The sequence below is a fragment of the Hyla sarda genome, chromosome 9, assembly GCF_029499605.1.
Source record: "Hyla sarda isolate aHylSar1 chromosome 9, aHylSar1.hap1, whole genome shotgun sequence".
Lineage (NCBI taxonomy): Eukaryota > Metazoa > Chordata > Amphibia > Anura > Hylidae > Hyla > Hyla sarda.
The window spans coordinates 175,605,608-175,624,305 of NC_079197.1; the positions used below are offsets into that span (position 1 = coordinate 175,605,608).

The 18,698-nt window shown below is 38.8% G+C and overlaps 1 protein-coding gene across 2 annotated transcripts in view; it reads left to right on the forward strand.

Annotated features, from left to right (window-relative positions):
- Positions 1 to 1,148: 1,148 nt before the first annotated feature.
- LOC130290801 (transmembrane protein 182-like) overlaps positions 1,149 to 18,698 on the forward strand; it is a 64,552-nt gene continuing 47,002 nt past the window's right edge. Inside the window, exons 1-3 of one of the 2 annotated variants that reach the window (XM_056538890.1) lie at positions 1,149 to 1,305; positions 11,462 to 11,582; positions 12,850 to 12,948. In XM_056538890.1, coding sequence (XP_056394865.1) covers positions 1,162 to 1,305; positions 11,462 to 11,582; positions 12,850 to 12,948 — 364 coding nt within the window. In that variant the 5' untranslated portion in view covers positions 1,149 to 1,161. Of the gene's footprint in view, positions 1,306 to 7,083; positions 7,255 to 11,461; positions 11,583 to 12,849; positions 12,949 to 18,698 lie in introns of those variants that run through there. The other variant, XM_056538889.1, reaches the window with a different exon arrangement.

The window sequence follows — 18,698 nt, forward strand, 5'->3', positions numbered from 1 at the left end:
TCTTGTGTATAGGAGCAGTATTATAGTAGTTATATTCTTGTATATAGGAGCAGTATTATAGTAGTTATATTCTTGTATATAGGAGCAGTATTATAGTAGTTATATTCTTGTATATAGGAGCAGTATTATAGTAGTTATATTCTTGTATATAGGAGCAGTATTATAGTAGTTATATTCTTGTATATAGGGGGCAGTATTATAGTAGTTATATTCTTGTATATAGGAGCAGTATTATAGTAGTTATATTCTTGTATATAGGGGGAAGTATTATAGTAGTTATATTCTTGTATATAGGAGCAGCATTATAGTAGATATATTCTTGTATATAGGAACAGTATTATAGTAGTTATATTCTTGTATATAGGAGCAGTATTATAGTAGTTATATTCTTGTATATATGAGGCAGTATTATAGTAGTCATATTCTTGTATATAGGAGCAGTATTATAGTAGTTATATTCTTGTATATAGGAGCAGTATTATAGTAATTATATTCTTGTATATAGGAGGCAGTATTATAGTAGTTATATTCTTGTATATAGGAGCAGTATTATAGTAGTTATATTCTTGTATATAGGGAGCAGTATTATAGTAGTTGTATTTTTGTACATAGGGGACAGTACTATAGTATTAGTATAGTATTTTATAGTAGCTACATTTTACACACAGGCTTGTTTGTAAACAGCTCCACCCCTGTTTATGGACATGTATGGTATTGTAGGTGAGCCCCCAGGCTGTCTGACTCACTATGATGAATAGAATTCCTCATCACATCAGTGCTTCCTAACCAGTGTGCCTGCAGCTGTGGCAAAACCACAACTCCCAGCATGCCTGGACAGCCAACGGCTGTCCGGGCATGCTGGGAGTTGTAGTTTTGCAACAGCTGGAGGCACCCTGGTTGGGGAGTAGTTTAGGGCTGTTCTCCTCTTTCGTGCAGCTATGAGCCTGTCCCCAGCCACAACTGTTCTTTGGGGTAAGGTCATCGGCTTTAAATAGGATTTTGTGCCGCTTCTCAGTGAAACCCACACCAGTCATTAAGGGATGTAACGTTCCATCCTAAAATAGCCTCCCCGGGTCCCGCCACCGCCCTGTCACCCTCCACCCTACGTCCCATCGCCGTCCCAGCTGCTCCGTGCTCACAGTTGTAGCAGAGTCGGTCAGGATGAGGGTCGGAGCTGCTTCTCTCATCGCCGGATTGATCGGAGGGGTCGGGGTCCTCCTGTTCCTCATCGCATTCGCTACGGACTACTGGCTTCTGGCGACCGAGAACTGCGGGGTGAGCGGTGGGGCCTCCTCTCTAGCGCAGGTAACAACGTAGCAGCGTTGAAAAATGTCGCAAATTTTACTGCAATTTACAATCTCGTAACATGTAGGCCGGATTCACACAGTGCGTTTTTTTTCTTCACATTTTAATTGCACCGTTTTTATGGCGTATCGCTGTGGTTATGCAATGCAGTTTTAACAGGTGAAGCGAATTCCTGAAACGTTTACCAGCAAAAGCCGCGCTCTCCATAACCACGTCGCAAAATCGTGGCGATTTGTAGTGAAATAACATGTGATTTCTGCTATGCAACCCCTCTCCCTGATCTTCAAATTACAATAAAAACACAAAAAAAAACACAAAAAAACGCAATGTTTGGGAACAGACACAGCGTTTTTTGTAAAAAAAATAAATAAATAAAATTCACCGAAATACACAATACTGGTCACATGACTTTTTTCGGGGGCAATGGCGCTGAGGCCAGGTGTTAGGAGACTCTTTCCTAGGACTGTATCCACCTTTTCCAGCCCACCGGAGCACCTGAAAGCTGAACTAATTTATGCAGGAAAAGTCATCAACTGCCGAGCCGAGAAGTTGGTGACGAATCGAATTTCACTGTAAGTTCGCTCATCTCTAGTCTTTTTCCCAAAAACAATGGGGGGGAGGGGGGGGGGAGATTCATCAAAACTTGTGCAGAGGATAACTTGCCCAGTTGCCCATAGCAACCAATCAGATCGCTTCTTTCATTTTGCAGAGGCCCTTTTAAGAATCACCCCCCTTTTCCCATAAAAACAAACAAACTGTGTAAATAAACATAAACATATATGGTATCGCCACATGTGGAAATGTCTGAATTATAAAAATATATTGTTAATTTAACCGCACGGTCAATGGCGTATGCGTAAAAAAATTCCAAAGTCCAAAATAGCTTCAAAAATTAATAAAAAGTGATCAAAAAGACAGATCAATACATAAATGGTACCGCTAAAAACTTTAGATCTCAGGGCAAAAAATGAGCCCTCATACCGCCCCATTCGCAGAAAAATAAAAAAGTTATAGGGGTCAGAAGATGACAATTTTAAACGTATCAATTTTCCTGCATGTAGTTATGATTTTTTCCAGAAGTGCGAATCAAACCTATATAAGTAGGGGATCATTTTAATCGTATGGACCTACAGAATAATGATAAGGTGTCATTTTTACCGAAAAATGCACTGCGTAGAAACGGAAGCCCCCAAAATTAGCAAAATGGCATTTTTACTACAATTTTGTCGCACAATGATTTTTTTACGATTCGCCATAGATTTGTGGGTAAAATGACTAATGTCCCTGCAATGTAGAATTGGTGGTGCAAAAAATAAGCCATAATATGGATTTTTAGGTGCAAAATTGAAAGGGTTATGATTTTTAAAAGGTACGGAGGAAAAAACGAAAGTGCAAAAACGGGAAAACCCTCCGTTCCTAAGGGGTTAAAGTTTGAACTGCGGAAGGTAGAAATTATTCTCACGCCTACTGGTAGGTGGTGGAGCTTTGCACCTATAAAGTCGCAAATGATAAATACGTGACCACTGCATGGTCAAAAAGAAAAAGTTCTATGGGTAGGAAAAAAGAGTAAGGGGGGGGGGGGAGATTCATCAAAACTTGTGCAGAGGATAACTTGCCCAGTTGCCCATAGCAACCAATCAGATCGCTTCTTTCATTTTGCAGAGGCCCTTTTAAAAATGAAAGCAGCGATCTGATTGGTTGCTATGGGCAACTGGGCAAGTTATCCTCTGCACAAGTTTTGATAAATCTCCCCCAAGTGTGCATATGTATTGTTTTTTTTTTTTTTTGTTATTTGGGGTTTTATCCCCTGTGTTTTTCTCATTACAAGTCATGTGATTCTTTTATCATGTGACTCAAGGATTTCTACTGAAAAATTGGGGGAAAAAATTGCAATATTAAATAGACATTGGAGGAAATTTATTAAAACCTGTTTGGAGAAATTATTGACCAGTTGTCCATAGCAACCAGATTTCTTCTATTTTTTTTAAAAGGCCTCTGAAAAATAAAAGAAGCGATCTGATTGGTTGCTATGGGCGACTGCTCCACCCTCCCTCTACACAGGTTTTGATAAATCTCCTCCATTGTGTTTATTTCCACCCACAGAAGTCTATGGATGTAGAAACCCCCCAAAAAAACCTCCATACCCAGAGCAGGCTAGGATTTAAAAAAAACGAAACAAAAAAACTGCCACTGGGCCTAAAAACATTGCGAAAAGAAGTGTGAATGGGAGTGCAGAGTCCCATAGAAGGCTATGGGCTTTAACCCTTTAAGGACCGAGCGTTTTTTGCACTTTTGTTTTTTCCTCCTTACATTTTAAAAATCATAACCCTTTCAATTTTGCACCTAAAAATCCATATGATGCTTATATTTTGCGCCACCAATTCTACTTGGTAATGACATCAGTCATTTTACCCAAAAATCGACGGCGAAATGGAAAAAAAAATCATTGTTCGACAAAATTGAAGAAAAAACACCATTTTGTAACTTTTGGGGGCTTCCGTTTCCAAGCAGTATATTTTTCGGTAAAAATGACATATTGGCCCAGATTTATCGAAGAATGTCTACGGTGGAGCTATTTTCCCATATTTATTTGGGTGGTGGGTTTGACTAGCGTGCATCTTATTTATCAAGAAGGTGCAGCAGGATGATGAATTTTGCGCAGTTCTACTGTGGTGGGAAAAGCTCTATGACGTACAATTTTTCTAGACGGTTGTGAGGGAGGGAAGTAAACACTTTCCCGTGTCCGGAATTTGGCAGGTTAGGTGTTTTTACCTACTTTCACAGAGCTGCCGGGACAGCTCCTGATCACGTGTCATAGAAGGGGAGTGGGAAGCTGTCATCCACAAGGGGTTAAAGGGGTATTCCAGGAATTTTTTTATTGGACTATGCTACAGGGGCTGTAAAGTTAGTGTAGCCCATAATATAGTGTCTGTACCTGTGTGTGACGGTTTTCTCACAATTCTTCTGTGATTTTCACCCCAATATTTATTTTTAACAGCATACAAAATGACTGTTGTCTTAGATTTTTCCCAGGTTGCAATGCGGCTGAGACCTGACATCACTAGTCAGCTGATGACAGGGAGCCTGTCTGCTTCAATGGGTGGAGCAATTGCTTGGTGGGAGAGAAATCAATCTGCAACAGCTGTAGGCACCCTGATTGAAAACCACACTGATTTGAATGGATGCAGCTCATTTATGTTTCAATGGGTGGGGTGGCTGATGTGTGGGAGGGAGGAAGATGGAATTGTTAGATTTGTAGTCAAAAAAAAAAAAGTCAAACAGGAAATCGCAGTTCACAAAAAGCTAGCCACAGTGTTATGGTAATCTCACAACATAGCCATTTACCCCCAAGACAAGCGCAGATCCTTCCTAAGCATGCCCATTCCTAAGGTACATACTAAAATCACCTTGTGGTGGAGAACCCCTTTAACCTTTTGGGGACTGAGGGTGTACCTATACGCCCTTCACCCACTCCCTTTCTATAACGTGGGGCAACGCTGTGGCCCCGAATCATAGCGGGTTGGGCCCGGCCAGGACCCCTGGCTAATAGCGCGCAGCACTGATGGCGGTGCTGCGCGCTATTAACCCTATTAAAGTTGAACGCCGCATCTAAAGTGAAAGTAAAACAATGCCGGTTAGATCAGGGGGCTGTTCGGGATCGCCGTGATGAAATCGCAGCATACCGAATCGCTTACAGGACAGGAGCAGGGTCCCTACCTTCCTCCATGCTGTCTGATCGCCGAAGATCCAGACATGAGCAGTCAAGCAGCAGAATCATTGATCAATGGTTTCCTATGAGAAACCGTTGATCAATGTAAAAGATCAGTGTGTGCAGTGTTATAGCTCCCTATGGGATAACAATGATCAGTGTAAGAGATCAGTGTGTGCAGTGTTATAGCCCCCTATGGGATAACAATGATCAGTATAAGAGATCAGTGTGTGCAGTGTTATAGCCCCCTATGGGATAACAATGATCAGTATAAGAGATCAGTGTGTGCAGTGTTTATAGTCTCCTATATATAACATTGCAAAAAAAAAAGGGAAAAAAAGTTAATAAAGGTCATTTAACCCTTTCCCTAATAAAACTTGGAATCACCCCCCTTTTCCCATGAAAACAAACAAACTGTGTAAATAAACATAAACATATATGGTATCGCCGCGTGTGGAAATGTCTGAATTATAAAAATATATTGTTAATTTAACCGCACGGTCAATGGCGTATGCGCAAAAAAATTCCAAAGTCCAAAATAGCTTGAAAAATTAATAAAAAGTGATCAAAAAGACAGATCAATACATAAATGGTACCGCTAAAAACTTTAGATCTCGGGGCAAAAAATGAGCCCTCATACCGCCCCATTCGCAGAAAAATAAAAAAGTTATAGGGGTCAGAAGATGACAATTTTAAACGTATACATTTTCCTGCATGTAGTTATGATTTTTTCCAGAAGTGCGACAAAATCAAACCTATATAAGTAGGGGATCATTTTAATCGTATGGACCTACAGAATAAAGATAAGGTGTAATTTTTGCCGAAAAATGCACTGCGTAGAAACGGAAGCCCCCAAAATTAGCAAAATGGCATTTTTACTACAATTTTTGGGTAAAATGACTAATGTCACTGCAATGTAGAATTGGTGGTGCAAAAAATAAGCCATAATATGGATTTTTAGGTGCAAAATTGAAAGGGTTATGATTTTTAAAAGGTACGGAGGAAAAAACGAAAGTGCAAAAACGGGAAAACCCTCCGTTCCTAAGGGGTTAAAGGTTGAACTGCGGAAGGTAGAAATTATTCTCACGCCTACTGGTAGGTGGTGGAGCTTTGCACCTATAAAGTCGCAAATGATAAATACGTGACCACTGCATGGTCAAAAAGAAAAAGTTCTACGGGTAGGAAAAAAGAGTTAAACTGTCTATATCAAAAGACGCAGAAAAGTCGCTAAATATGCTGCTTGCGCCTGAACTGCGCCAAAACATAGACAAAAAAAATGCTCTAAAAGCAATGAGAAATCTCCCCCATTATCTTTAATTTGTAGGTCCATACAATTAAAGTGATCCCCTACTTATATAGGTTTGATTCATAACTACATGCAGGAAAATGTATATGTTTAAAATTGGTTTAAATGTCCCTTTAGAGGCCGCTGTCAACTTTGGCGATCTAAAGTGTTAATAGCCAGCCGCGGCCGCATGTCAGCTATTAACACTGGCCCTTAGCTACAGGAATCAGCTGGGGGCTGGCCGGTATGACGCGGGCTCGAGTCGGGGGCCAGTGCCATACAACGGTTGCTGTCTCAGGACGAGGCTCATCCTTTAATTCGAGGCTGAATTCCGCAAGCGGAAATTCTTCTGTGTGAATAGACCCTAAGTGTCGTTTAGATGGTCAAGTGCAGCAGGGTTTCCCAACCAGCGTGCCTCCAGCTGTTGCAAGACTCCAACTCCCAGCATGCCCGGACATGTCATGCTGTACACGATGGATATGTGGTGATTTTTGCAGCATTTGTGGCATTAATGCAGGAATATGGGGCTGGAGGCTAAATTGCCGCCCCCTGCAGTCCTTGCAGAGCGCCGCCTGAGGCAAGAACTTCCACCTGCCTCATGGACATATCATCGCGTCCAGGACATGACACTGGATGGCTTTTTGGGGTCATTATCCCGCTGTAAAAAATTTGGAGCCAGCCAGAGGCATTTCTGATGGTATCACAAGATGGATATTATCTGCCTTTATTTCTCAGCAATGAGGACACCAATAGTCCTGCCTAAATCGCCAACTCCATCTGCTATACCGTAGCCCCAAACATGCGCCGAGCCTCCACCATCTTTTGTTTCCTGCAGACTCTCCAGCCCTCCGGTGAACTATCTGCCCTCTGTTACTGCCAAACATTTCACATTGTGACTGATCCAGAGCAGCTGTTGCCATTGTTCTGCACCACGGCTCCTCAGTTTTCGTACAGAGTTGAGTCACTTAGTCATAGGTTTATTATTAAGAAGATCTTCTCAACAAACTTCTCCTAATATTAGATGGATGTGTCTGGGTCCCACGGGTTTCTGCAAGATCTGAGCTGATGGCACTGCCAGACATGTACTTCCCTTCCCTATACAGCTGATGCAGTATAACTATGTTGTGTCTTATTGCTGTGCCCAGTCTTACCCTGGTGCACCTTGTGTCTTGTTGCTATGCCCAGTCTTACCCTGGTGTACCTTGTGTCTTGTTGCTATGCCCAGTCTTACCCTGGTGCACCTTGTGTCTTATTGCTGTGCTCAGTCTTACCCTGGTGCACCTTGTGTCTTATTGCTGTGCTCAGTCTTACCCTGGTGCACCTTGTGTATTATTGCTGTGCTCAGTCTTACCCTGGTGCACCTTGTGTCTTATTGCTGTGCTCAGTCTTACCCTGGTGCACCTTGTGTCTTATTGCTGTGCTCAGTCTTACCCTGGTGCACCTTGTGTCTTATTGCTGTGCTCAGTCTTACCCTGGTGTACCTTGTGTATTATTGCTGTGCTCAGTCTTACCCTGGTGTACCTTGTGTCTTATTGCTGTGCCCAGTCTTACCCTGGTGTACCTTGTGTCTTATTGCTGTGCCCAGTCTTACCCTGGTGCACCTTGTGTCTTATTGCTGTGCTCAGTCTTACCCTGGTGTACCTTGTGTATTATTGCTGTGCTCAGTCTTACCCTGGTGTACCTTGTGTGTTATTGCTATGTCCAGTCTTACCCTGGTGTTCCTTGTGTCTTATTGCTGTGCCCAGTCTTACCCTGGTGCACCTTGTGTCTTATTGCTGTGCCCAGTCTTACCCTGGTGTACCTTGTGTCTTGTTCCTATGCCCAGTCTTAGCTTGGTGTACCTGGTGTTTTGTTGCTATGTCCAGTCTTACCGTGGTGTACCTTGTATGTTATTGCGGTGCCCAGTTTTACCCTGGTGTACCTTGTGTCTTATTGCTGTGCCCAGTCTTACCCTGGTGCACCTTGTGTCTTGTTGCTATACCCAGTCTTACCCTGGTGTACCTTGTGTCTTGTTGCTATGCCCTTTCTTACCCTGGTGTACCTTGTGTGTTATTGCTGTGCCTAGTTTTACCCTGGTGTACCTTGTGTCTTGTTGCTATGCCCTTTCTTACCCTGGTGTACCTTGTGTCTTATTGCTGTGCCCAGTCTTACCCTGGTGTACCTTGTGTCTTGTTGCTGTGCCCAGTCTTACCCTGGTGTACCTTGTGTCTTGTTGCTGTACTCAGTCTTACCCTGGTGTACCTTGTGTCTTGTTGCTGTACTCAGTCTTACCCTGGTGTACCTTGTGTCTTGTTGCTATGCCCTTTCTTACCCTGGTGTACCTTGTGTCTTATTGCTGTGCCCAGTCTTACCCTGGTGTACCTTGTGTCTTGTTGCTATGCCCTTTCTTACCCTGGTGTACCTTGTGTCTTATTGCTGTGCCCAGTCTTACCCTGGTGTACCTTGTGTCTTGTTGCTATGCCCTTTCTTACCCTGGTGTACCTTGTGTCTTATTGCTGTGCCCAGTCTTATCCTGGTGTACCTTGTGTCTTGTTGCTGTACTCAGTCTTACCCTGGTGTACCTTGTGTCTTATTGCTGTGCCCAGTCTTACCCTGGTGTACCTTGTGTTTGTTGCTATGCCCAGACTTACCCTGGTGTACCTTGTGTATTATATCCATGCCCAGTCTTACCCTGGTGTACCTTGCTTCTTGTTGCTATGCCCAGACTTACCCTGGTGTACCTTGTGTATTATATCCATGCCCGATCTTACCCTGGTGTACCTTGTGTCTTGTTGCTATGCACAATCTTACCCCGGTGTACCTTGTGTCTTATTGCTGTGCTCAGTCTTACCCTGGTGTACCTTGTGTCTTGTTGCTATGCACAATCTTACCCTGGTGTACCTTGTGTCTTATTGTTGTGCTCAGTCTTTCCACGGTGTATGAACTGTAACATGACACTGTCCTTCACAACATCATCTTTGTAGCAGAGTTTGGCTGTTCCTTACCCATTTTTAAGCCTCCTACATGGCTGTTTCTGTTTCAGTTAATGGCTTTGTTTAAACCTACATATACAAGCAAGGATCATTATCACCTGTTTGGTGTCATTGGTTGATCATAAACCTGATTATAGTCCTACTTTTTACACATATACCTAGAAGAATCAATACGGTTTTAAAGGCAAAGGGCGATCACCCCAAATATTGATGGAATTTAGAATTCTCTTCTGTTCATTCCCTTTGGCCAGTGTTTCCTATGTCTGGGCATGCTGGGAGTTGTAGTATTGCAACAACTGGAGGAACCCTGGTTGGGAAACACTGAAGTGGAGGATGAACTCAGAGCAATCACTTCTGCAGCACATCACATACATCACAATACACAGCAGACAATGAATAATACACAACACATACAGTATACAAACAAGAAGCAGAAAAAACCTCATACAAGAATTAGTGTACAAACAGAAGAAAAAGTTCATATAGACACTGGTCATAACAAGCATCAGACAATACACAACATCATATACAACACACTAATCATATAATATACAAACAGGCAAGACACACCAAGCAGCAAACAATACACAACACAACAATCAATTATATAATATACAAAACAGACAAGATATACAATACTATACACAATAAACAGTAGACAATACAAAACACAACAATCAATTATATAATATACAAAACAGACAAGATATACAATACTATACACAACAAGCAGCAAACAATACACAACACAACATTCAATCATATACAAACAGACAAGATATACAATACTATACACAACAAGCAGCAAACAATACACAACATAACAATCAATTATATAATATACAAAACAGACAAGATATACAATACTATACACAACAAGCAGCTCACAATACACAACACAACAATCAATTATATAATATACAAAACAGGCAATATATACAATACTATACACACCAAGCAGCAAACAATACACAACACAACAATCAATCATATAATATACAAAACAGACAAGATATACAATACTATACACAACAAGCAGCAAACAATACACAACACAACAATCAATTATATAATATACAAAACAGACAAGATACACAATACTATACACAACAAGCAGCTGACAATACACAACACAACATTCAATCATATAATATACAAAACAGACAAGATATACAATACTATACACAACAAGCAGCAAACAATACACAACACAACAATCAATTATATACAAACAGACAAGATACACAATACTATACACAACAAGCAGCAAACAATACACAACACAACAATCAATCATATAATATACAAAACAGACAAGATATACAATACTATACACAACAAGCAGCAAACAATACACAACACAACAATCAATTATATAATATACAAAACAGACAAGATACACAATACTATACACAACAAGCAGCTGACAATACACAACACAACATTCAATCATATAATATACAAAACAGACAAGATATACAATAATATACACAACAAGCAGCAAACAATACACAACACAATAATCAATTATATAATATACAAACAGACAAGATACACAATACTATACACAACAATCAGCAAACAATACACAACACAACAATCAATCATATAATATACAAAACAGACAAGATATACAATACTATACACAACAATCAATTATATAATATACAAACAGACAAGATATACAATACTATACACAACAAGCAGCAAACAATACACAACACAACAATCAATCATATAATATACACAACAAGCAGCAAACAATACACAACACAACAATCAATCATATACAAACAGACAAGATACACAATACTATACACAAGCAGCAAACAATACACAACACAACAATCAATTATATAATATACAAAACAGGCAATATACACAATACTATACACAACAAGCAGCAAACAATACACAAGACAACAATCAATTATATAATATACAAAACAGACAAGATATACAATACTATACACAACAAGCAGCAAACAATACACAACACAACAATCAATTATATAATATACAAAACAGACAAGATACACAATACTATACACAACAAGCAGCAAACAATACACAACACAACAATCAATCATATAAGAATCTGACGTTTATTTATAAGATATGATGACGATTTCCATTCATGTTGTGTTTCAGTGACCGGTCACATGACTGTGCCCCCATTTGTTATTACAGAACAGCACAGAGGTGCCCCCCACACCCGCGCTCCCCCTGTATTTTCACCACGAGGGGTTTTTCTGGAGATGTTGGTTCAATGGTGAAGATTTCCAGGAGACCATCTGGAACTTCTGGTTTAGTAAGTGAAGATCCCGTCCAATCACTTCACATAGATTACTTCTCTACTACCCCAGACCACCAGGGATGTTATTAACTCCTTCACTACCCCAGACCACCAGGGATGTTATTAACTCCTTCACTACCCCAGACCACCAGGGATGTTATTAACTCCTTCACTACCCCAGACCACCAGGGATGTTATTAACTCCTTCACTACCCCAGACCACCAGGGATGTTATTAACTCCTTCACTACCCCCAGACCACCAGGAATGTTATTAACTCCTTCACTTCCTCAGACCACCAGGAATGGTATTAACTCCTTCCCTACCCAAGACCATCAGGAATGTTATTAACTCCTTCTCTACCCCAGACCACCAGGAATGTTATTAACACCTTCACTAGCCCCAGACCACCAGGAATGTTATTAACTCCTTCACTACCCCCAGACCACCAGGAATGTTATTAACTCCTTCACTTCCTCAGACCACCAGGAATGGTATTAACTCCTTCCCTACCCAAGACCATCAGGAATGTTATTAACTTCTTCACTACCCCAGACCACCAGAAATGTTATTAACTCCTTCACTACCCCAGACCACCAGAAATGTTATTAACTCCTTTACTACTCCACACCATCAAGATGTTACATACACCTCACTACTCTAGACCACTATGAATATTATTACCTTCTTCACTACCCTAGACCTCCAGGATTTTACTTACTTTTCACTTCCTCAGACCACCAGGAATGTTCTTAACTCCTTCTCTACCCCAGACCACCAGGAATGTTATTAACTCCTTCTCTACCCCAGACCACCAGGAATGTTATTAACTCCTTCTCTACCCTAGACCACCAGGAATGTTGATAACTTCTTCACTACCCTAGACCACAATGATGTTATATACTTCTCACTGCTCTAGACCACAAATATGTTATTAACTCTTTAATTACTCCAGACCACTAAGAATGTTATTTACTCCTCGCTCCCCTAGACCATCAGGAATTTTAAAAACTCCTTCATCACTAAAGACCATCAATGTTATTAACTTCTTCACTACCCTAGCCCACCAGGGATGTTATTAACTTCTTCACTACCCTAGCCCACCAGGGATGTTATGAACTCCTTCTTCACCCAGGACCACCTGTGTAAGGCTGATATAGGGGGCACCACTGGGCCTGAGTGGTAAGAGCTATAAGTTGACCTTGAACATGTATAGGGCCCCCTCCCCGCCTATAGCAGTACTGATCTCACATAACATAAACTCTATAAACTTTTCTCTTTAGCCAGTCAAGCGCATCCCAAACACTGCATCCAGGGATATCTGTTTCCCATGCCCATAGCTCCCGGACCGGTGCCCCATCCATCATATGACCCCACAGCAGGTAAGTGCCCTTATTATGTGCACTATGTTCAGTGTATGCAGTGTGTGTAATATGTGCAAAATGTGCAGTGTGTTTAGTATGTGAGGTATATGAAGTGATTACAGTCATGTACACAGTGTGTGCAGTATATCAGGTGTGTAGTATATACAATGTATGTAGTGTGCAGTGTGTAGTATATACAATGTATGTAATGTGTGTAGTATATCAGGTGTGTAGTATATACAATGTATGTAATGTGTGCAGTATATCAGGTGTGTAGTATATACAATGTATGTAATGTGTGCAGTGTGTAGTATATACAATGTATGTAGTGTGTGCAGTATATCAGGTGTGTAGTATATACAATGTATGTAATGTGTGCAGTGTGTAGTATATACAATTTATGTAATGTGTGCAGTATATCAGGTGTGTAGTATATACAATGTATGTAGTGTGCAGTATATCAGGTGTGTAGTATATACAATGTATGTAGTGTGTGCAGTGTGTAGTATATACAATGTATGTAGTGTGTGCAGTATATCAGGTGTGTAGTATATACAATGTATGTAATGTGTGCAGTATATCAGGTGTGTAGTATATACAATGTATGTAGTGTGTACAGTATATCAGGTGTGTAGTATATACAATGTATGTAGTGTGTGCAGTGTGTAGTATATACAATGTATGTAGTGTGTGCAGTATATCAGGTGTGTAGTATATACAATGTATGTAATGTGTGCAGTGTGTAGTATATACAATGTATGTAATGTGTGCAGTGTGTAGTATATACAATGTATGTAATGTGTGCAGTATATCAGGTGTGTAGTATATACAATTTATGTAATGTGTGCAGTGTGTAGTATATACAATGTATGTAATGTGTGCAGTATATCAGGTGTGTAGTATATACAATGTATGTAGTGTGTGCAGTATATCAGGTGTGTAGTATATACAATGTATGTAGTGTGCAGTATATCAGGTGTGTAGTATATACAATGTATGTAGTGTGTGCAGTGTGTAGTATATACAATGTATGTAGTGTGCAGTATATCAGGTGTGTAGTATATACAATGTATGTAGTGTGTGCAGTATATCAGGTGTGTAGTATATACAATGTATGTAGTGTGTGCAGTGTGTAGTATATACAATGTATGTAGTGTGCAGTATATCAGGTGTGTAGTATATACAATGTATGTAGTGTGTGCAGTATATCAGGTGTGTAGTATATACAATGTATGTAGTGTGCAGTATATCAGGTGTGTAGTATATACAATGTATGTAGTGTGTGCAGTATATCAGGTGTGTAGTATATACAATGTATGTAATGTGTGCAGTGTGTAGTATATACAATGTATGTAATGTGTGCAGTGTGTAGTATATACAATGTATGTAATGTGTGCAGTATATCAGGTGTGTAGTATATACAATTTATGTAATGTGTGCAGTGTGTAGTATATACAATGTATGTAATGTGTGCAGTGTGTAGTATATACAATGTATGTAATGTGTGCAGTATATCAGGTGTGTAGTATATACAATGTATGTAGTGTGTACAGTATATCAGGTGTGTAGTATATACAATGTATGTAATGTGTGCAGTGTGTAGTATATACAATGTATGTAATGTGTGCAGTGTGTAGTATATACAATGTATGTAATGTGTGCAGTGTGTAGTATATACAATGTATGTAGTGTGTGCAGTATATCAGGTGTGTAGTATATACAATGTATGTAATGTGTGCAGTGTGTAGTATATACAATGTATGTAGTGTGTGCAGTATATCAGGTGTGTAGTATATACAATGTATGTAATGTGTGCAGTATATCAGGTGTGTAGTATATACAATGTATGTAGTGTGTGCAGTATATCAGGTGTGTAGTATATACAATGTATGTAGTGTGCAGTATATCAGGTGTGTAGTATATACAATGTATGTAGTGTGTGCAGGGTGTAGTATATACAATGTATGTAATGTGTACAGTATATCAGGTGTGTAGTATATACAATGTATGTAGTGTGCAGTATATCAGGTGTGTAGTATATACAATGTATGTAGTGTGTGCAGTGTGTAGTATATACAATGTATGTAATGTGTACAGTATATCAGGTGTGTAGTATATACAATGTATGTAGTGTGCAGTATATCAGGTGTGTAGTATATACAATGTATGTAGTGTGTGCAGTGTGTAGTATATACAATGTATGTAGTGTGCAGTATATCAGGTGTGTAGTATATACAATGTATGTAGTGTGTGCAGTATATCAGGTGTGTAGTATATACAATGTATGTAGTGTGCAGTATATCAGGTGTGTAGTATATACAATGTATGTAGTGTGTGCAGTATATCAGGTGTGTAGTATATACAATGTATGTAATGTGTGCAGTGTGTAGTATATACAATGTATGTAATGTGTGCAGTGTGTAGTATATACAATGTATGTAATGTGTGCAGTATATCAGGTGTGTAGTATATACAATTTATGTAATGTGTGCAGTGTGTAGTATATACAATGTATGTAATGTGTGCAGTGTGTAGTATATACAATGTATGTAATGTGTGCAGTATATCAGGTGTGTAGTATATACAATGTATGTAGTGTGTACAGTATATCAGGTGTGTAGTATATACAATGTATGTAATGTGTGCAGTGTGTAGTATATACAATGTATGTAATGTGTGCAGTGTGTAGTATATACAATGTATGTAATGTGTGCAGTGTGTAGTATATACAATGTATGTAGTGTGTGCAGTATATCAGGTGTGTAGTATATACAATGTATGTAATGTGTGCAGTGTGTAGTATATACAATGTATGTAGTGTGTGCAGTATATCAGGTGTGTAGTATATACAATTTATGTAATGTGTGCAGTGTGTAGTATATACAATGTATGTAATGTGTACAGTATACCAGGTGTGTAGTATATACAATGTATGTAGTGTGTGCAATATATCAGGTGTGTAGTACATACAATGTATGTAGTGTGTGCAGTATATCAGGTGTGTAGTATATACAATGTATGTAGTGTGCAGTATATCAGGTGTGTAGTATATACAATGTATGTAGTGTGTGCAGTATATCAGGTGTGTAGTATATACAATGTATGTAGTGTGCAGTATATCAGGTGTGTAGTATATACAATGTATGTAGTGTGTGCAGGGTGTAGTATATACAATGTATGTAATGTGTACAGTATATCAGGTGTGTAGTATATACAATGTATGTAGTGTGCAGTATATCAGGTGTGTAGTATATACAATGTATGTAGTGTGTGCAGTGTGTAGTATATACAATGTATGTAATGTGTACAGTATATCAGGTGTGTAGTATATACAATGTATGTAGTGTGCAGTATATCAGGTGTGTAGTATATACAATGTATGTAGTGTGTGCAGTGTGTAGTATATACAATGTATGTAATGTGTACAGTATATCAGGTGTGTAGTATATACAATGTATGTAATGTGTGCAGTGTGTAGTATATACAATGTATGTAGTGTGTGCAGTATATCAGGTGTGTAGTATATACAATGTATGTAGTGTGTGCAGTATATCAGGTGTGTAGTATATACAATGTATGTAGTGTGTGCAGTATATCAGGTGTGTAGTATATACAATGTATGTAGTGTGTGCAGTGTGTAGTATATACAATGTATGTAGTGTGTGCAGTGTGTAGTATATACAATGTATGTAATGTGTGCAGTATATCAGGTGTGTAGTATATACAATGTATGTAGTGTGTGCAGTATATCAGGTGTGTAGTATATACAATGTATGTAGTGTGTGCAGTATATCAGGTGTGTAGTATATACAATGTATTTAGTGTGTGCAGTGTGTAGTATATACAATGTATGTAGTGTGTGCAGTATATCAGGTGTGTAGTATATACAATGTATTTAGTGTGTGCAGTGTGTAGTATATACAATGTATGTAATGTGTGCAGTATATCAGGTGTGTAGTATATACAATGTATGTAGTGTGTGCAGTGTGTAGTATATACAATGTATGTAGTGTGTACAGTATATCAGGTGTGTAGTATATACAATGTATGTAGTGTGTGCAGTGTGTAGTATATACAATGTATTTAGTGTGTGCAGTACATCAGGTGTGTAGTATATACAATGTATGTAGTGTGTGCAGTATATCAGGTGTGTAGTATATACAATGTATTTAGTGTGTGCAGTGTGTAGTATATACAATGTATGTAATGTGTGCAGTATATCAGGTGTGTAGTATATACAATGTATGTAGTGTGTGCAGTATATCAGGTGTGTAGTATATACAATGTATTTAGTGTGTGCAGTGTGTAGTATATACAATGTATGTAATGTGTGCAGTATATCAGGTGTGTAGTATATACAATGTATGTAGTGTGTGCAGTGTGTAGTATATACAATGTATGTAGTGTGTGCAGTATATCAGGTGTGTAGTATATACAATGTATTTAGTGTGTGCAGTATATCAGGTGTGTAGTATATACAATGTATGTAATGTGTGCAGTGTGTAGTATATACAATGTATGTAATGTGTGCAGTATATCAGGTGTGTAGTATATACAATGTATGTAGTGTGTGCAGTGTGTAGTATATACAATGTATGTAATGTGTGCAGTATATCAGGTGTGTAGTATATACAATGTATGTAGTGTGTGCAGTGTGTAGTATATACAATGTATGTAATGTGTGCAGTGTGTAGTATATACAATGTATGTAGTGTGTGCAGTGTGTGGTATATACAATGTATGTAGTGTGTGCAGTATATCAGGTGTGTAGTATATACAATGTATGTAGTGTGTGCAGTATATCAGGTGTGTAGTATATACAATGTATGTAGTGTGCAGTATATCAGGTGTGTAGTATATACAATGTATGTAATGTGTGCAGTATATCAGGTGTGTGGTATATACAATGTATGTAATGTGTAAAGTATATCAGGTGTGTAGTATATACAATGTATGTAGTGTGTGCAGTGTGTAGTATATGCAATGTATGTAGTGTGTGCAGTGTGTAGTATATACAATGTATGTAATGTGTGCAGTGTGTAGTATATACAATGTATGTAGTGTGTGCAGTATATCAGGTGTGTAGTATATACAATGTATGTAGTGTGTGCAGTATATCAGGTGTGTAGTATATACAATGTATGTAATGTGTGCAGTGTGTAGTATATACAATGTATGTAATGTGTGCAGTATGTAGTATATACAATGTATGTAATGTGTGCAGTGTGTAGTATATACAATGTATGTAGTGTGTGCAGTATATCAGGTGTGTAGTATATACAATGTATGTAGTGTATGCAGTATATCAGGTGTGTAGTATATACAATGTATGTAATGTGTGCAGTATATCAGGTGTGTAGTATATACAATGTATGTAGTGTGTGCAGTGTGTAGTATATACAATGTATGTAGTGTGCAGTGTGTAGTATATACAATGTTTGTAATGTGTACAGTATATCAGGTGTGTAGTATATACAATGTATGTAGTGTGTGCAGTGTGTAGTATATGCAATGTATGTAGTGTGTGCAGTGTGTAGTATATACAATGTATGTAATGTGTGCAGTGTGTAGTATATACAATGTATGTAGTGTGTGCAGTATATCAGGTGTGTAGTATATACAATGTATGTAGTGTGTGCAGTATATCAGGTGTGTGGTATATACAATGTATGTAGTGTGTGTAGTATATACAATGTATGTATTGTGCAGTATATCAGGTGTGTAGTATATACAATGTATGTAGTGTGTGCAGTATATCAGGTGTGTAG